Below are 18155 nucleotides of genomic sequence, written 5' to 3'. Positions count from 1 at the left end.
TTTTATTATCGACCATATTCCTTTTGATTATACAAACTTATAATCTAAAGTTATTTACTTATAACCTCTAAAATTGATCTTCCAAATCAGAGCCATAATATATTGAAGAATAAAAAGATGAGGATCAAAATCACATTCCATAATGTATTTTAATGATGAGACTCCAACGTAACTCTCTCATGTTATTATTTTGACACATGAGAGGATCCAAATATTACACACCCATGAGGCCAAGACCATGACCACCGGCAAGGATTACTACGATTTTATTATGCCTTGTTGTCTTACTGTATGTTCTTTGTCTTATTGTATGTGTCATGCGAGTATCATTTGTTATCTGCACTAATACACAAGTTGCGATGATTCTGATGCTGAACACTAATTCGTCTCTACTCTCTTTTTCTTTCCAATCCTTCCCTCTTTTCAATGAGAAAATCTTGTGTGGACCAGGACCAAGAATTTTGGTTTGGTCACACACACAAGAATTTGTCTTCTCTCTCTTCTCTTCTCTCTTCTCCATTTTCTCTCTCTTCTCTCTTCTCTCTTTGTGTGTGACCAAACCAAAATTCTTGGTCCTGGTCCACACAAGTGTTTCTCCTTTTCAATGCTCAATTGGATGAATATCATGGTTGTCATGCTCCCCTAACTACCATTTTATATTTTCAAGTTCAAAATTAATTTGATGTTGTAACTTGGTAAGTGTGGATATCCTTAGTGCACGAATTTTATATTTTTATTTGGTGAAAAAAATAGAAATTCACGCTAAAAAAAATAAAACAACAGTGCAATTTGTAATTACTAATCACTTTTATTTTGTAACAAAAAAAAAAACCACTTTTAACCAATGTCTTAAAAAGTGAACTACACAATTCCACCGGTTAAGCTATGAATTTCGATGTCTTAAAAATCACTTCTATATGTTTCAAGACAGTTGGATGAAAAAAGAAATCAATTTGTTAAAAAAAAAATAAGGGATTAACTTGTTCATTTTTACTAACATAAATGACAAATTTGAACTATTTAAAAACTATAAGGATGAGTTTGATATGCTAAAATGTAAGTGCTGGTCAAGACACCACATGACAAAACTTTTATTTTATTGAACAATTTTTTTCTCTTCTACAATATTTTATGGACAAAAGACTATTTTGATATTTTAGACAGCTTATACTCAAGTAAAAAAGTTGTATTGTAGTTTAGTGAGTAACAAAAATTTCAGTTTTTATCATTTCTTTTGCCCCCAATTTGTCTTATCCTAGGAACAATTTTACAATGGAACACAGTACAACTACTGAAGTTGTCATGTCATTTATTTCTTTAGCAGATCAGATACACGATGATTGATCTCATAGAAACCTTAAACTTAAAGATCGTATAATACATTTGATCTAAAAGATAATTTAGTAAAAATATCAATCTATATATATACCTTTCTCAATTTGTATGGAATGAACAAATAAGTTCCTGATTTTAGGATCAAGGGAGTATTGTCAAACATATAGAAAATAAAAATATCAAATTAATAGTGTAAGTGAAATGAATGAAAATGAAGGCGATGTCCCTGCTTTCAAATGCATGAGCCGCATATATGCAAGTAATTGCTGCTGCAAACATCCATGCATTAACAACTCGTTTGGTTTTTTTAGTGTCTAGTAAGTTAAATATTATAGAGACTAGGGAGTGAATAATTTGGCAAGGATGGTCTACTGATTTCAGTATTTTAAATATGATCCACCAATTTAGGAAATCATGTTAATGCTACCTGACAACAAATTTACCACTATGTTTCTCTTCAATAAAAAGTGATCTTCCTATGGCAAAAGCAATTTCGTTAGGTTTGATTATTTCGTTATCATGATTAATTTTACCTTTAAATCTCAGTTAAATTAATGCACCTTTTCTTTAACGAATTAAACGAATACACTTTGATTAAATTAATTTCATTCAAAAAAACTTATAAAAGTTCACTACATGATACTACCATCTTCATTCTTCAACGAATACACTTTGATTAAATTAATTTCATTCAAAAAAACTTATAAAAGTTCACTACATGATACTACCATCTTCATTCTTCAGCTCTAAAGTGCGTTTTTCCAACTTTTTGGATATATGCCAAGAATAAAAAGAGATAAATAAAAGTATATGGGGAAATTTTTCTATTCTAGGTATATTTAAAAAAATATATAAATTTCTTTTCCGTAAACAAAAAAAACTGATAAACTTCTTTATTTTTTGAGTAAATAGTTATTCTGGTTACCGAATGTGTTAAGTAGTCACAACAGTCCTTAGAGTATCAAAATTTCAAAATAGTATTTGATAGTGTACTATGTTTATCAAAATAGTCTTTTACATTAAAATGCTCCGTTAATATTGTCATATCAATCTTTCAATAAACTTACTTATTGTTATTATTATATTAGTGCTTATAAATACATACTTACTATCATTTTTCTCAAAAAAAAAAATGCATACTTACTATCATATCAATCCTTATATGAAAAAAATTAATGATGTAAATGGATATCCATGAATGCGGATAATATGATATCTGTGTCCGTCCCATTTAACAAAATATGATATATGTACTCTCTCCATATCCACGTGATCCATAGAGTTTGAAGTATCCACATGTGTATGTAGATATCTATGGATAACGTTGTTTATTTTTTTAAAAAAATTAACAAGAGTTCATCATATTCTTTTTTTTTCACCAAAACATATTAATACTTATACATTACAATAAAAATATCCATAAAAAGTAATATCCATCGGAGAATGCACCTCTAAGATGAGTGGGGTATAAGAAAATGCATCTCTAAGATGTCGTTTTTTACTTAATCATGCTCCTCTGTCAATTGAAACTTGTCAGTTGGCAGGGCAGTAAGATTAAGTTCAAAACAATCTCTTGAAATGCATTTCTGTTTGTCACTACTCATCTTGTATGATGGAATTTGATGGGTAAATTTGTACAACTCATTAGGTATAATGCAACATGTGTTATATCCATTCTTTTGAGTTTTCAAATGGCGCTTCAAATCTTAAGTATAAGATACTTCAATGCCGACATTTTCCGCAAACTTTCAACAATTAAATTTAAACTCAACATCATGATGATACCACATATATTTAGGGAGAATGTAATGTAGCGTAGTTGAAATTAAAACTAAATAAAATTGTGTATTTTTTGAATTGATTTTGTGTACTTGTGCAACTTTATTCGAATTTATTCAATACGCAACTTTATTCGAATTTATCTAATACTCAACTTTATTCAAATTTATTCATCATTCAACTTTATTCAAAACACAATTTTATTAAATACCAAAATGTATCAAAATGCGAGGCATATCAAAAAACATTAAAAAAAAAAAACATCCAACAAATCAAGACATTACAAGCCATTACATTTAATCATCTCCCTCGTCGCTTAAATCAATTAGGTTGTCCTCGACAGTCCCTGGGGCACCTGCTTTTGGTTGAGGACCAAAATAACATGTCCTTCCGCTCCTATTCAGCTTGGATTGATTGTACACCGGCACCTTCGAATTTCTTTATTTTACAGAACCATCACATTCGATTTCGTGCCATGTTAAGTCGATTTTGCTTTCTTCTTCTCACCCTCCTTTTTCAACGGAACATCACCCTGATTCTGAGACATATCTACACAATGCAAATATCGGATATCAAAACCTACACTAATCCTAAAAATTCTGCCACAAATTCCTAACAATTCTACAATAATTCAATAAATTCAACTCTAATCAACAATTTCAACTCGAATCAACATCAAACAATTCAATCAAATCATAAACATCTAACATCGTAAAATCAAAAAGCAACAAAACCTAATTATGTAACAATTTATCCAAAAAATCTAACAATTCAATCAAAATAAGCCAATGCAATAGGATAATAAACACTTACTTGATTTTGTGATTGTAATTGACGTTGAATGGCTTAAGGTTGGAGAAAAGCGCAACAATGGAGCTCAAAACCGCAACAATGGAGTTTTGGAAATTCCTATGTGTTGTTCTGTTTTTATAACAGAGCATCGACAGTTAACTGCCGATGGAACCTCGATAGTTAACTGTCGCCGGTTCATTACATTGGTAGTGAGCTGCTGCCAATTCGTTGCATCAGTAGTTAACTACCGAAGGGTCATTTTAGTCATTTACAGGTGTGTTTCAGCCTTATTTAAAGTGTCGACAACAATTTTCTATTTCTAGAGCTGTCAAAATAGGTCAGGCCAAATGGGCAGGCCCATCGGCCCTTTATTTTTGTGTGGATCGGGCCGTTATAAAGGTTCGAAAAAACGACCCTACCTTTTCGGGCCAACCCATCAGGCATGTATTTTACATGGGCCGGCCTAGGCTGAGCCACTGGGCTTGCGGGACAGTCCTTTAAATATACTAATGAAAATATAGTTTATAAAACAGTCTTAATATATAAGATTGAATTATTTTATCATGTAAGACTGAATTTTATCGTTTTCAAATTTGCACTTTGTGAGTTGTGATAATACTCTATACTTTTGCATTGATGTTTTTGTATTATTTATCCTTTATGGATGTTGATTTAATAGATATTTTATATATCATTTATTAGCGTAAAAATTGAAGCCTAAATTTAATTTGAGAGAGCTTCTTCCTTTATTCAAATTGACAAACCTCTTGGCTTTCTCAACTTTGTTTTGGATAATATGTACTACGTCCCTAATTATAGGGTCCTTTTGAAAAAATAACGGGAATTAAGATAGTGGATATTTGTATTAAATATGTTTGTAATTACTATTGTTTTTACAATTTTATCCTTTAAGAGAGAGGGTTGGTTTATGTTTTCAACATGTTATTTATTGTTGATTTAAGAAAAAGATGTATATTAAATAGGGGCATGTATGTAAAGAAATAATTAATGTAGTTGGAAATAGCAAAGGGATCTTATAAAAAGGGACAAAAAAAAATCTCAAAAGGGTCTTATAATTAGGGACGGAGGTAATATTTGTTTTTGGACTCGAATCGAATTGTAGAAGAATTTATAAGCATTGATCATATGTTTTATTCAATTTAAATATTGGTGTTTTACAATTTTTTTTAATGTTGAGTATCACAAAGGTTATAATTGAATTACATTTTTTTATTTAGTTTTTTTTGGTTGCAAGATCCGTGATTCCAATCCAACTCATTGATGATTGAGTTGGTTTGATTCCATTTAAGTGTTAAAGGTACAAGTTCGAATTCAACTCAAACCAATGATAATTGATCGGCTTAGGTGTTGGTTTGACTCAATCTAACCCACAAACACCCATCATAAGATTTATTGATTAAATATTACAAACTAATTTGTGTACAATGCAAACCTTTTTTTGTTGTTGTTTAAAGTGACTAATATTAAGGATTAATTATCGATGAATAAAAGACAAACGAGTGACAAACTAAGCTATTAGACTTTTTTAGATGATAAAATCAATTATCGTAAACACAACATTGATGAATCTAGAAAACATGATATTGTTGTACATAATCTTTTGAACTCTACATGCTCAGGCAATATGAAACTTGTATAATTTGTGTACTTAAAACTTAAAACTCGTCTGAAAATGATTTGAATTAATGACTATGTTATCTGTGGTCAATAATAATACAGATAGGGAAGACCAAGATAGTAACTAAAAATGAAGTGTGATAAAGTATACTGAATTGAATCTGCATAATTGAGTTGAGTGCTTGAGTTGGTTCAGCGATGTAAGCGGGAGCAATTATTTGGAAGTACAAAGTTCTGAGTTGTGATCACAGCACTCTCACCCGTCACCATTTACTTACCCGATATCAAACAAAAAACAAAACCCAATTCACGAGGGGTCTCTATTCCTTTCTGACACCCTTCCTTTATCTGCATACTTGATTCTGCATATTTTTGCTAGTATTAGTATTAAAAAATAAGACATGTTAAATCCTTTCACTTCATATTTATAAAAAATATATTATCTCAAAGATATAAATCTAGTTTTAAATTTTGTTAAATGACCAGCTCTCAAAAAAATTTTGTTAAATGACCAATGTTCTGAATAGTACTCAAAATTTACCCATAAACTATAAAGGGACTCACAATGATGGTGGATCAATTAAAGAATTCATCGTGAATGGAGGTGGATGTCGAAATATGAGGTAGAAATGACGACGATTGAGAGAGATATATATGTAAATACTTTGAAATGAGACATAAACTCGAGCCGGGTGAGAGAGCTTAAAAATGAGGCATACCTTGTAGGACTATAGTGTGATGTTTATACAAGCCAGTAGACTCTGATGGGTGTGGTATTGGCTCTTGCCTAACCCAAAAGTTTGAGCACCGTTATTCTCCCATCTGTTTTTGCTCATTCTCATCAAAATAGTCGAGCGCGAGTTAACTCACGCAGGTATATTTCTCAGCGGGATGAGCAAAAACAGATGGAAGAAGAGCAATTCTCCAAAAGGAAGGAGTTGAGTTAACCTTATTTGTTGATGTTTGTTTTTTTTATGTATCTAAGCATTGTGCATTTGATTTGATGACCATGCTAAACTAGTTTATTGGTTACATTCATGACCTCTTTATCACTTCAATCGTATGCTTCCTCCAAACCACCTTATAGTTAACTCCCATCTAGTGTTTCGTCAAAAAGAAAATTCCCCTCTAGTTTTAAATTATTAAATTAAACATATTTATTATTATTTTATTTATTATTATTTTAAATATACTTTTAAATAATACTACCAAGTGTATATTACATTTTTTTCATTTTCGATATAAACATTTTTATTAATATGTAAAAATTACAAAACAAACTTATAATATGAGACAGAATAATAATATTAGATTTAAGAATAGTGTTATTTTTTTACTAATTGTCATAATCCAGTGAACTAATATTTTTCCATTGGTGTTTTGGTGTATTTTTTCTTTTTGGTGTACTATTTGGGATTTAATCCCTTTTTATTTATAATATATTTTGCCATTCAAAAAAAAAAAAGTGAACTAATATTTATATATTTAATTTAATGAGGAGGTACTATTATTACTGTATTCAAATATAGCATAAATAAGTAGCAGGTCCGGATTCTTTCTTTACTCCTGTTTCTGACTTCTGAAACGAGTGAATGAGAAGTAAAGAAACCGTTCTTTTTTATTATTTTAAAAAATTGGTGCAGTGAAATATTACTATGCTTTCCTTCAATATGCTGCTATATTTATTCATTGTTTATATATATTTTTTTTTGTCAAGTAGCTTAGCGGCTAGATGCACACACATTATATATGGAAAGTGAGGAATCGGGGATTCGAACTCTGGCCCCTAGACATAATATCCATGGTAGCTACGATTGAGCTACACTTACAAGATTCATTGTTTATACTTTATACCCATCAAAGGATGACGATTTATAGTAGGATTTTTAATTAACGGGGTGGCATGTAACAATTTTTTTTATCTCTGACAGAAAAATCTAAGAAATATTGAACTTTTTCCGGTAACTATACTTTTAAATGTTTATTTATATTTTCTTTAAGATAAAATTTAAATGTTTTTTTTTTATCGTATGTTTATTGAAATTTTTATGTCTATCTGCTCGGATCTCTAAGCCAATAAATTGATTTTATTTTTAGAAGGTGAGACTGTCTCAACGAAGCTTGCTAGAATGGTGAAAACTTAAAAATCATACCCATCTTCAACAAAAAACTAGGACGATGAAGTTAAAGCTAGCATGACACATTTCCTAAAATATAAAGCTAGCATACCCGCATTAACGATTTTTTAAATAGACTTTGTTGTTATTTTTTTTGTCAGTAACCCAGTGACTAGATTCACGCACATTATGCATGGAGAAGTGAGAAATCTGGGGTTCGAACCCCGACCTTTGCACATAATATCTTTGATAACTATCAACTGAGCTACAATTACGGAACGACTTTGTTGTTAACCAATTAATTAATAATTTAATTAATTTCAGTACAACTTAATACTCCCTCCGGTCCTATTTATAAAAAAAAGATTCTTTTTTTAGATACATTGAATAATTAATGTATCTTGTTTACAATGAAGACTAGATACATTAATTATTAAATGTATCTAAAAAAAGAATATTTTCTTATATATAGGACCGGAGGGAGTAGTACTATACCTCCATCCATATTCTAAATACATCAATGTTTCCCTTACGTTAGCTGTATTTGGGACATTGATTGATGATTTGGTTAAAGTGAACTGCCTTGCCTTAATGTCCACCTCCAAATAATTGTAACATATTAAGCATAGAATTAGAAACAGACATCAATAACTAATTTTTCGTATTTAAACTAAAAACAAGTAATTATTTTATAAAAAAACTGATTAAATCCAAACATATTGTTATCGTGATACATCAAACTTACATCATTTAACGATATAAAAAGGCATCATCATGATTAATCAGGAGAATATATGCAAGCAAACGTTGAATTTTATATCAAATGCGTATGAATTTGCTTATCAAAGTGTAGAGTCTCTCTCCATAAATACAACAATAAAATACAGATCTAACTAATGACATTAGTCTTTATTGATGGACCCCTTTACATCATGTGCATCATGTGACATGAAGTAATTAACTCATCATATGTTATGGGTAACTTTTGTTCTTTATCAATACTCCTATACTCCAATTTTTTTATTGTTAATATTATTATCTTCAGATTATAATTATTGTATTATGAGTCAGGTTATGGTGACCAAAATCTATCCAAAAACAAATAAAGATTACAATTACAATGACAAAACATGTAGAATACATACAATTGTACAAAAGAATCTTTAATAGATGAAAGAGATTTCACAAAGATCTAGTGGTTTTTTTTTCTTTTCCATCATGCACATAATTGACCAAAGATTCCCGTGACACTTTAATCTGCACAAAAAATAAAACCCCTACTTATTACGTTTCCCCCTCACATGTCATCTCTCTCTCTCTCTCTCTCTCAGAAGTTCTGTTTTCCCATCTATAGTAAGTAATAATCTGCCAAACTGAACCTCTGCTACACTCTAGCTCCCTACACTCCCTCTTTCAGCTATTCAACTAGCAATAATAGTTACATTTGTGGTTGCATAAATAAGGCACAAGGAGTTGTGAGAAAATGCCAAGTTCAGCTTCATTTTTGAGGCAGTTAAGTTCAAAGGAGACTTGGAAATCAACATCAAATAGGTGGAGTGGAAAAAACACATACAACAACAATAGTTTAGGAGTTACTTGTGAGACAAATCTGAGTCAAATGGAAGGGTTTAACATTAACATGTATGGAAATGAAGAGAGTTGTGGAATGATGGTGAGAAAGAGAGTTATGGTTGTGGTTGATGGTACTTCACATTCTAAGCATGCAATGATTTGGGCACTAACTCATGTTGTTAATAAGGGTGATTTGTTGACTTTGCTTTACATTGTTTCTCCTCAAAGTGCTTCTGAGTCTTATTCTTCTACTTACCTTGTTAATCATCATGGGTCCCTTTGCAAAGATTGCAAGCCAGAGGTAACTTGGTTTGGTTTTTTAGTTCAATTAGATTTTGTTCTTTTCTCAATTTTCATAGTGCTTTGTAGATCTTTACTCAGAAAATTATGTGAATTTTCAATGTTGTTCAATTGATAGTTAATTGGAGTAATTAGGAATTATTATGATACTCACTCCCTTTTTCTCTTTTCAACTAATTTTTCTTTTGCCATAAATTATTTTCCTACTTTTCTATTCTTTAGATGGTATAGTGTCTGAACTTTGAGCTGCATGCACTAGTTCCTTGTTTTATTTTCAGCTTTTCTTTTAAGTTTCAACATCTCTCGCTTTTATGTCCCCCTTATCCTCAATACAAAGAAAAAGGTTACTGATATTGTTATGGCCTGTCATAGGTGGAAGTGGAAGCACTTGTAATTCAAGGACCTAAACTGGCCACAGTGATGAGCCAGGTAAAGAAACTGGAGGTCTCTATCCTGGTACTTGGCCAAAAGAAGCCATCTTCTTTCTTTAGCTGGTAAGAGTCTTATCATCCAAACACAAGCAATTTACAACAGTCCATGATATGTCAGTTAAGTGGCATAGAGCTTGAACTTGTAAACAGGGTTCAAATCCTCTGTTGAAAATTGTAAATTGATATTAATTTTGCAACAGTCCATGATATGTCAGCTAAGTGTACAGAGCTTGAACTTGTAAACAGAGTTCAAATCCTCTAATTGACAATAGTAAATTGAATTAATCTCTTTAATTAATGATAGTTTCCATCACCCCAATTGTCTTGTTTTAAAAAATTTGCAACCTTTTGATGTCATACTTCCAAAGTTTTTCTTGTTACTTGGGTATTTTGAATTTTTTAAAATTCAGTGTTTGTAATTAATCATTACTGTTTGTTTACAGTCTCTGTGGAAGTAGCAGCAGCTGCAGCAGCACAGAGGAGTTTGTGGAGTACTGTATCAACAATGCTGAGTGCTTGACAATAGGAGTGAGGAAGAGAAGCCAAGGCAATAATGGCTACCTTATCAGCACCAGGTGGCAGAAGAACTTCTGGCTTTTGGCTTAGATTATAGTTTATCTGCAAGTACTAGTCTTAGATCTCAAGAGGGAAAAATGGGGAAATAAATTAACCTTGATATTTGTATTCTCATCTAGTATAATCTATCTCACTATGTAACTAATTCTAAGTTTCTAACTATATATGTACTTTTTACTAATGTAATAAGTCTTGTCATTTTAAGGCACTATGGTAATTGGTACCAACTACATGTTTGAAAATCACCAACTTGCCAATGCTAGTGAATAATATTTTTACCCATGTTATGGGTAAGATTATTCTCTGGGGCAAGATCTAGAGAAAAAAAATCATTGTAGCAGATTGCTAATTGTTCTACAAATATTACAATAAGTATCTTGCATCGATTTAATGCTATAACTATATTAGTCATTGTAGCACATTAGTAATTGTACTGGTAATTGTACCACACGTATGAAAATAAATAAGTATCCTGCATTGATTTAATGCCAAAACTATCTTTGTACGATTGTATCACATGCATTAGAAACACTACTAGACAAATTACTGTTAGGTATGTTAAGTCCAACTCATTGCAATTACAAAAACAATATAACTTAACAATCAACGCCCGTGGGCTACAACCCATAAAACTCTATGCTAGACAAGAAAATTGAAAAAGGAGGGTTAAAGAAACAAGACAGAACCCTGTATTCAAATTTTTGGGGGTATTCTAACCAAATCACTTTCATATACCTATAGTTATAACTGCCTTTCAAATGGCAGAAGAAACCCCATATATGTAACTAAGCCAATTAGAACTTATTTTCTAATTTATCATTTACAAGTGGAAGCGACTCCATCTTACTCCGAGGGGTCCGAGGAGTTCCTGGAACTGGTGGTTGTTGGGATAGCAAGTGTCTAACATAACCATAGAATGTACAACCCACAAGAGTGATGGCACATCCAACAGCATTTAAATATGAGATTGGGTTCCTAAATATCAGCCAAGAAACAAGGACAGCAACTGCAACCTGTACAAAAAACATGATGGTTAATTTCAAAATTGCAAAATAACTTGATAAAATATCATAGTTTCATTTTATCATCACCAACCCACTATACTACCTCAACAATAACATTCAATAATCCATTTACACAACCCACAATGCACTTTGTGACTAAAATGCAACGTTGAAAAATTTTGAACGACAAAACCATGAATTGAAACCAATTAACCAGGAGTATTTGAATGTTAAAATACTGAAAAATATAGTTATTGGCTTGAAACATTGTCTTATATATCTCACCTTAAGGTTCCCAGCAACGTTAAATGTTACAGCAGTAGTGGAGTGGATCACATAAAAAATGGAGAAGTTAAGACAGAAAGCCAGCACCCCAGAACTAAAAATAATGATGAGAGCCGACCAAGGATATGGATGAGTATTAAGCCATTCAAGAACTCCATTGCCTTCAAGTAACATGGCAGGGAGCACCAAGATCATGGTCGCATAAGGTGCCATGTAATAAACCGTGTTTATGCTAAAGATAACATGAAAAGAAATATTAGTTTGTGTACTGCAGAAAAATCTTGGTAAAGCAATTCATATAAACCAACACATTTATAGAGTACAAAAAATAAAGCATGTCTAAGATAAATGCAAGGAATAAAAGGCGAAGAGAAGTAATCGAAAAAAAGTCTAGGATGCGAGAATAAAAGATGAAAGAAATATTCGGGAAAAGAAAATCTTGCATCAATGAACTAAAAGATCATTTGACACACAGGTAGGTCTACCTATAGGATAGGGTCGATTTGGAGAAAAGAGGACAACTCACAAGCATCCAAAAAGAAAAATACAAAATGTAACACTGTTGCACTTTACCATTGGTGGTAATATATGATAGACCGGTACATTTGATTCGATGCAACACTATTATTGCATTTCATTGTGGTGCAAATTTCAAATGCAAACATGAAAAAGACCAAGTATTTTGCAATAAGTTCACCTGCATTTTCTAAACAAGTTGGTCCATTCAATGGGTTTGATAGTTTATACCCATCGGCAACATCAAGATAGAAAGGAATTATTTCACACAAAGATGCAAAGATGAAATCAGCCTGGTTTTAATTAGAAAAACATTTGCTTATTTTATTGATCAGTATGATTACAACTAAGAATCATGTGCAATTGTGTCTTGTCTACACTACAAAGCATTTCTCTATTATAACATTACAGTGCAATACAAACATTGATCATCAATGATTACAAATTTACATTCACTATGCAGAGGACTGATAGAAACCCAGAATAGAACTCTGGTTAAGAGGGTGAGTTACCATCCTAGGTGCCTCGCCAGTGGTCCATTATTAAATATTATTGGATATATCCATAATATTATTGGATATATCCATTATAAAATTAACAAATATAATTTTAGACGATAATTTTTTTTAATTACAACCCAGTCCCCAATCTTATGAGTTCTCTACATCAATATCTTTAGGCGTGATGAGAGACGGAGTTGTTTCTATAAAGAACTCTGTCCTCAACACCCAACCCTTGAAATGGTTAGTGCAATTGCACCCTCACTGGCACTGGAAGCACCGCTGAACCTGGAAACCCTGAAGATTACTAATTAAACACGCCGCCACCGCCATGACAGATCTGTTTGAAGTTACCGGTCAAGCCCCTGATACCAATTTATCATGGGATGCAAGTCATCCTCACAAACTAGGACAAAGAGAATCTCAATGCCATTGACAATTAGGTTGCTCATTAGCTGGCTTCCTTCCCTACTCCCAAGTCCAATTTGAAGGAGAATCCTTTTGCTGAAACAGTTGTTACAAGATTGCTTGTATTGAGTTTGAAGGTAGAGTTTGGACATTCAACGAGTTAACTCCACCATGTTTTTATCCTGTTCCTCTCAGTTTTGTCAGACTCTACCACAAGCTCTACTGCGGGAATGAAGTAGGGAAATCAGTGCCCTTGAAATGACGTCGAAACGGCATTCCTCATCCCTCTTAGGATTCAAGGCAGTGGTGTTATTACTGATAATGTCCTCCAACATCATCAAGAAACTGGGGTGGGAGTCAGAACTCAAAATCATCTAATTTTTAGCCATGGAGAGTGAATCTTGAATTGAATTTAGAGTTAGGTTGGGAGTTTCGGCATGCTGCAGAAATGTGAGTGGGGGAAGTTAGAAGGTAGTGCTGATGTGGCGAGTTTGTTAAGAGGGGGATAATAGAGATAGGAGTAGGACTCGAGTGGGGATTCATTGGTATTCTTTGTATCTTTCGGTTGTGGCTAAGATGAGGAATATTCATCCTCGGACGGAGCTTTGCTCTGGGGATTATAGGGATGCAAACTCTTGTAGTAATTTATTTTCAATAAATAAATAGGGGATTGGAGGGATATTTTATCGAGCAGAGCATTCTCTTTTCTACACATCGTCTCTCAAACACATTGAATAATTTTGAAGGAGACCTTGAGGACCATTCAAAGGAGGACCAGGCCGCCACCAAGGCTGCTCCATAAAAGGCGCAGAAAAAGAGGAATAGATGGGACGAGTCTCTGGACGGTGGCACTGCCAAGAAAGTAAAAATTTCTGAACAGGATATGTCCGACATGATATTGAGATGGTGGGATGCCACTTTGACGGTATGGAGAGTAACCAATTAGATGTTGCGAGGCAGGGGAATAGATAGGATAGAACATTCACTGAGTAGATTGGTGTTCTTTGTTGGGAGGTAGCGATTGAAGGGAAGGATGGTGAGGATGCAAAGGTTCTCAAAAAATCTAGACATGTGAAGAAGGGGCAAAGGGAGTAAGAAATCATAAATGAAAGAATGAGTATGGTGCAATTTCAATTTGATGGCACACCGGTAAGGCATTATTATCAATGCCTTGCCCTAGACGGCACCAGTTCAAAGAGATGTTCATTGAATTAAAACGAAGCTCAAAGAGCCTTCACAATGACAAGGAAAGAACGGAGCCTAAGCTCCTCATAAAATATTTTCTTCCCAGCTGATCTAAAAAACTACCTTTTTTCTCTCCATGTATACACCTGTCATAAATACCCCTTTCCCAAGTGAATCATCTCCCTCCAATGCTACCCAACTGCCACCTCAGTTACTTAACACAATCAAGGACAGCCTTCCATACCGTGGGCCTTTTTATTGTTGACCCAATAATTGGACCACACCCGTTACTGGATCATTTTCTGCATTTTCATTAAAACCACGGGTTCTATTGGGCCTTCTATATTAAATATATTCGTAACAAAACTACCCATTCGCAAGCCACTTTTGTGAGAGGTAAAGTTCAGTAAATTTTGAATCATATCTTAAAATACATTTGATTGTTATGCCTGCAAGGTACTGATTTGCGATAACATTAGCTGGCTTGCTGCAATCAAAATTAGCAGCACCCATAGATGTGATTAGCTCCAATATAGAATACTTCCTAGTCTACATTGGAGGGAAGTTGATATAAAATGGACTAACAACATCAAAGCAGGAGTTAAAAGCCTGTTGTCCATTATAAGGAGTTGGTATTAGTTTTATTACTGAATACTGACACAAAAATAACAGGTATGTGGATAGTCTGTACAGGGGAGAATCCAGAATTCCAGACAAGTTAGAGAAAAGAAAAAAATAAAATCAAAATATGAAGTTACAAACAATAGAAATTGCTAGCATAAAGATGATACCTGTCAAATTTGTATCCATGCAAAAGAGATTCTGCAAGGATAGTCTTTGTAGATGTAGCCAAACAGCCAAGTAAGGCCGCACAAAATCCAAACATATTAAAGCTCATCTCAGTTACAGATGTGAGAAGAATCCCCCCAACAATGGGTATAAGAGAAGCCCAAATACGCCAGTCAAAATATTTCCTCCACACTAGCCATTGCAAAACAACTGTGCAAGTTCACCAAGATCAGATGAAAATATTCTAAAGTTTGAATATAAAGCCGGTGGCAGAAATCGATTATTGAACCTTACCGGTGGTTGCAGGTGTGAATGACTTTATTGTCTGCATAAAAGAAACTGGAATGTATCGTAAACTCACATTCCCCAGCACTATGTTAATGCAGAACACAAATGACATCGGAAAGATTCTTTTCCAGCGATCTTCAGGGTCAACAGTTATCAGTGGTTTAAGCTTCAGCACCTTAATTACTATATATGCTCCAATGGCTGAGCAGATAAAGTGGACACATGATACTGATAGGGGAAACTTGAAATCCAATTTCTGCAAATAGAAAACAAAACAAAATAAAATACTTGCTGTAATCCATAGAAGTCTTTACTATGATCAATGATGATTGGGAGATTAAGGTGACTTGAGGAATTTTAAATACCAATGTGGATTGTGGAAGTTATAAAGGTTGATAAACCTTTTCTTCGCTATAAAATGAACAAAAACATAGAAGATCTAAACAGTCTTGTGGTTATAATCATCTAGGTCCTCATAATTTTTTGTTTATAGACTGCAATACCATCATTAAAGAATCCTTTAAATATAATTCCCTTCTTTTCTCCAAAAATAAAATAAAATAATAACAACCCCCTTCCAGATGTAGATCTGATTTCTGGGAACCAAGGGTACAGCCTAAGAAACCACCAGACCTTTTTTGACCATCAAAACAAAGACCTTTTTAAGATACATTGGGAGAAAGCCAATCTCCATAAGAAAAATGATACATTTCGAGAAGCACTGAAAGGTTGATGCCACACTTGTTCAGAAATTAATAATACATACCACCTATCAAGACCATTTTTAATTCATTTTACAATCAAATTCACACTTGTGATTTACCGCAGTCTAGAACAGTTACCAGTGTTATCAATGGCGAATAGTGGACCATGGTGGAAAACCAAAAATCCGCCATATGGCGACACCGTCTTTCATAAATTGGCCATGGCGGTAGGCAAAAATCTGCCACCGTAATCCGCCATGGACGATATTTGACAACACTGACAGTTACATAAAGTTTTTTTCTTAGCATATTTTGGTTTCATAGTTCTGATTCATATGATGCAACCCAAGATTGATTTAAAATCAATCATCTGGATTTTCAGATCAAATATAGAACTCGCCTAGATTGATTTAAACCCGAACATCCGAGTTTTCAAATCCGAGAAAATCGATACTGGGTTTCACTTTCACATGTACTGAATAACTAAACAACTCAAGACTTCATGGAAATCTACGACAAGTAACATAAGAGTATGCAGATCAGTAACAGAACACAACTTTGGAACCATAACAGCTCCAGTTCATTGAGCAAGCTAGGAGGCTTGGTTATGATTTTGGGAGAAAAAACAACATTACTATTGTTTTTTTATATAATTACTAACTGCTTAAAAAAATAGAATAAATGGAGCCAAAAACAAAAGATTTTGTGCATGTTGGTTCCACTTCGAAGGGACGAGATTGATTCTAGACGTGTAGAATTGATTCAAACTTGTTTGGTTGCTTTTAAGTATAATTAATTTTGCCTCCAATTGATTCTACTTGAAAGCTAGGATTTATAGCTTTTGATTCTAAAATTGATTTTTACACACAAATTTATAATTCAACTCACTTTTACACGAATACATCCAAAGACAAATCACTTTATCTTCAACTAACTTTTAATAAGAATCATTGTACCAAAAAAAAAAAAAACTTTTAATAAGAATCAATTTTACATAACCAATTCACCTGAAATCATTTTTTTGTCACCGCATAACCAAACATACATAGTAGAAAAACTAAAATTCAATGAATTTAAAGGTAACACCAAAAATAGCAATTAACAAATACAAAAGTCCCTCCCCCTCTACCCAACTAGTGACTCAAAGTGGCATGATGTATTTTTTTCCTAAAACAATCGACATCATTAGTTCATTCAAATTCAAATTGCTAGAGTACATCAGATACAAACATAAATTCAACATCGCTCAAAAACAAAAAGCGATGAATCTTCGAACTAACTCATAACATCTAAGTTAATAACATAAACGAAAAAATGCCTAAGAATGCTTAAAGAATCGATAAATTAGAAAACTAATATTGAAAATCACAGAATTTCATAAAATTAAGTGTGCATAACATTTATAAAAGTAAATTTAGTAAAAAAGAATGGAATAAGAAGAAACCTGGAAGATCCACTTGTTAACGATGATAACGGTGACATTGAAAGTCCACCATTGAAGAATACACAAGAGAGATCTGATTACGCTCCATTGGAAAACAACAGAGTTTTCTTCCATTGAAGAAGAAATACGAAGGAATGAAGAAAGAGTAGTTTATAAAAGGGTTTTTCTTCTTCTTCTCATGCAATTTGCATTCTCTTCTACTCTTTCTTCACACTTTTCTCTTTCTTTCTTTCTTTCTAACCCTTTTTATTGTGGATTTTGGTTTTTCAAACGTTTCTATTTGTCACTTTCTCTCACACTTTGGAAAATTATGGCCTGCTTTTATTTTTTTTATTTAATTATTTTATTTCTTTTATTGTGTTAGGGGGTTTGTGTTATTGTGGGTCCATAAAGGATTTGAGTTACAAGGTTTAGGTCAGTTTGCTCCTAAAACGTTACCCTTTCTCCTAAATGTCTTTATGCTATGCTATGGTTGCTTATCAATTTGAATTT

The 18155-nt window shown here is 32.9% G+C and overlaps 2 protein-coding genes across 2 annotated transcripts; one reads left to right on the top strand and one right to left on the bottom strand.

Annotated features, from left to right (window-relative positions):
- Positions 1-8793: 8793 nt before the first annotated feature.
- LOC146940026 (Adenine nucleotide alpha hydrolases-like superfamily protein) lies at positions 8794-10748 on the top strand. Its single transcript, XM_085753605.1, has 3 exons — positions 8794-9534; positions 9906-10027; positions 10408-10748. Exons 1-3 carry the CDS (start codon positions 9145-9147, stop codon positions 10568-10570), a joined length of 675 nt encoding a protein of 224 aa, XP_085609731.1. The 5' UTR covers positions 8794-9144; the 3' UTR covers positions 10571-10748.
- A 246-nt stretch (positions 10749-10994) lies between these two features.
- On the bottom strand, positions 10995-17881 carry LOC146940025 (UDP-galactose transporter 1-like). Its single transcript, XM_085753604.1, has 5 exons — positions 17664-17881; positions 15522-15771; positions 15230-15437; positions 11830-12061; positions 10995-11553 (listed from the first exon to the last, which is right to left on the bottom strand). The coding sequence occupies exons 1-5, from the start codon at positions 17775-17777 to the stop codon at positions 11335-11337; spliced, it is 1023 nt and encodes a 340-aa protein (XP_085609730.1). The 5' UTR covers positions 17778-17881; the 3' UTR covers positions 10995-11334.
- Between the last annotated feature and the right edge of the window lie 274 nt (positions 17882-18155).

This window comes from Medicago sativa, chromosome 3 (assembly GCF_051527215.1).
Source record: "Medicago sativa cultivar Bolivia chromosome 3, Bolivia_mono, whole genome shotgun sequence".
NCBI lineage: Eukaryota > Viridiplantae > Streptophyta > Magnoliopsida > Fabales > Fabaceae > Medicago > Medicago sativa.
The sequence above is the reverse complement of the archived record's forward strand: the minus strand, read 5'-3'. Positions and strand labels throughout refer to the sequence as shown.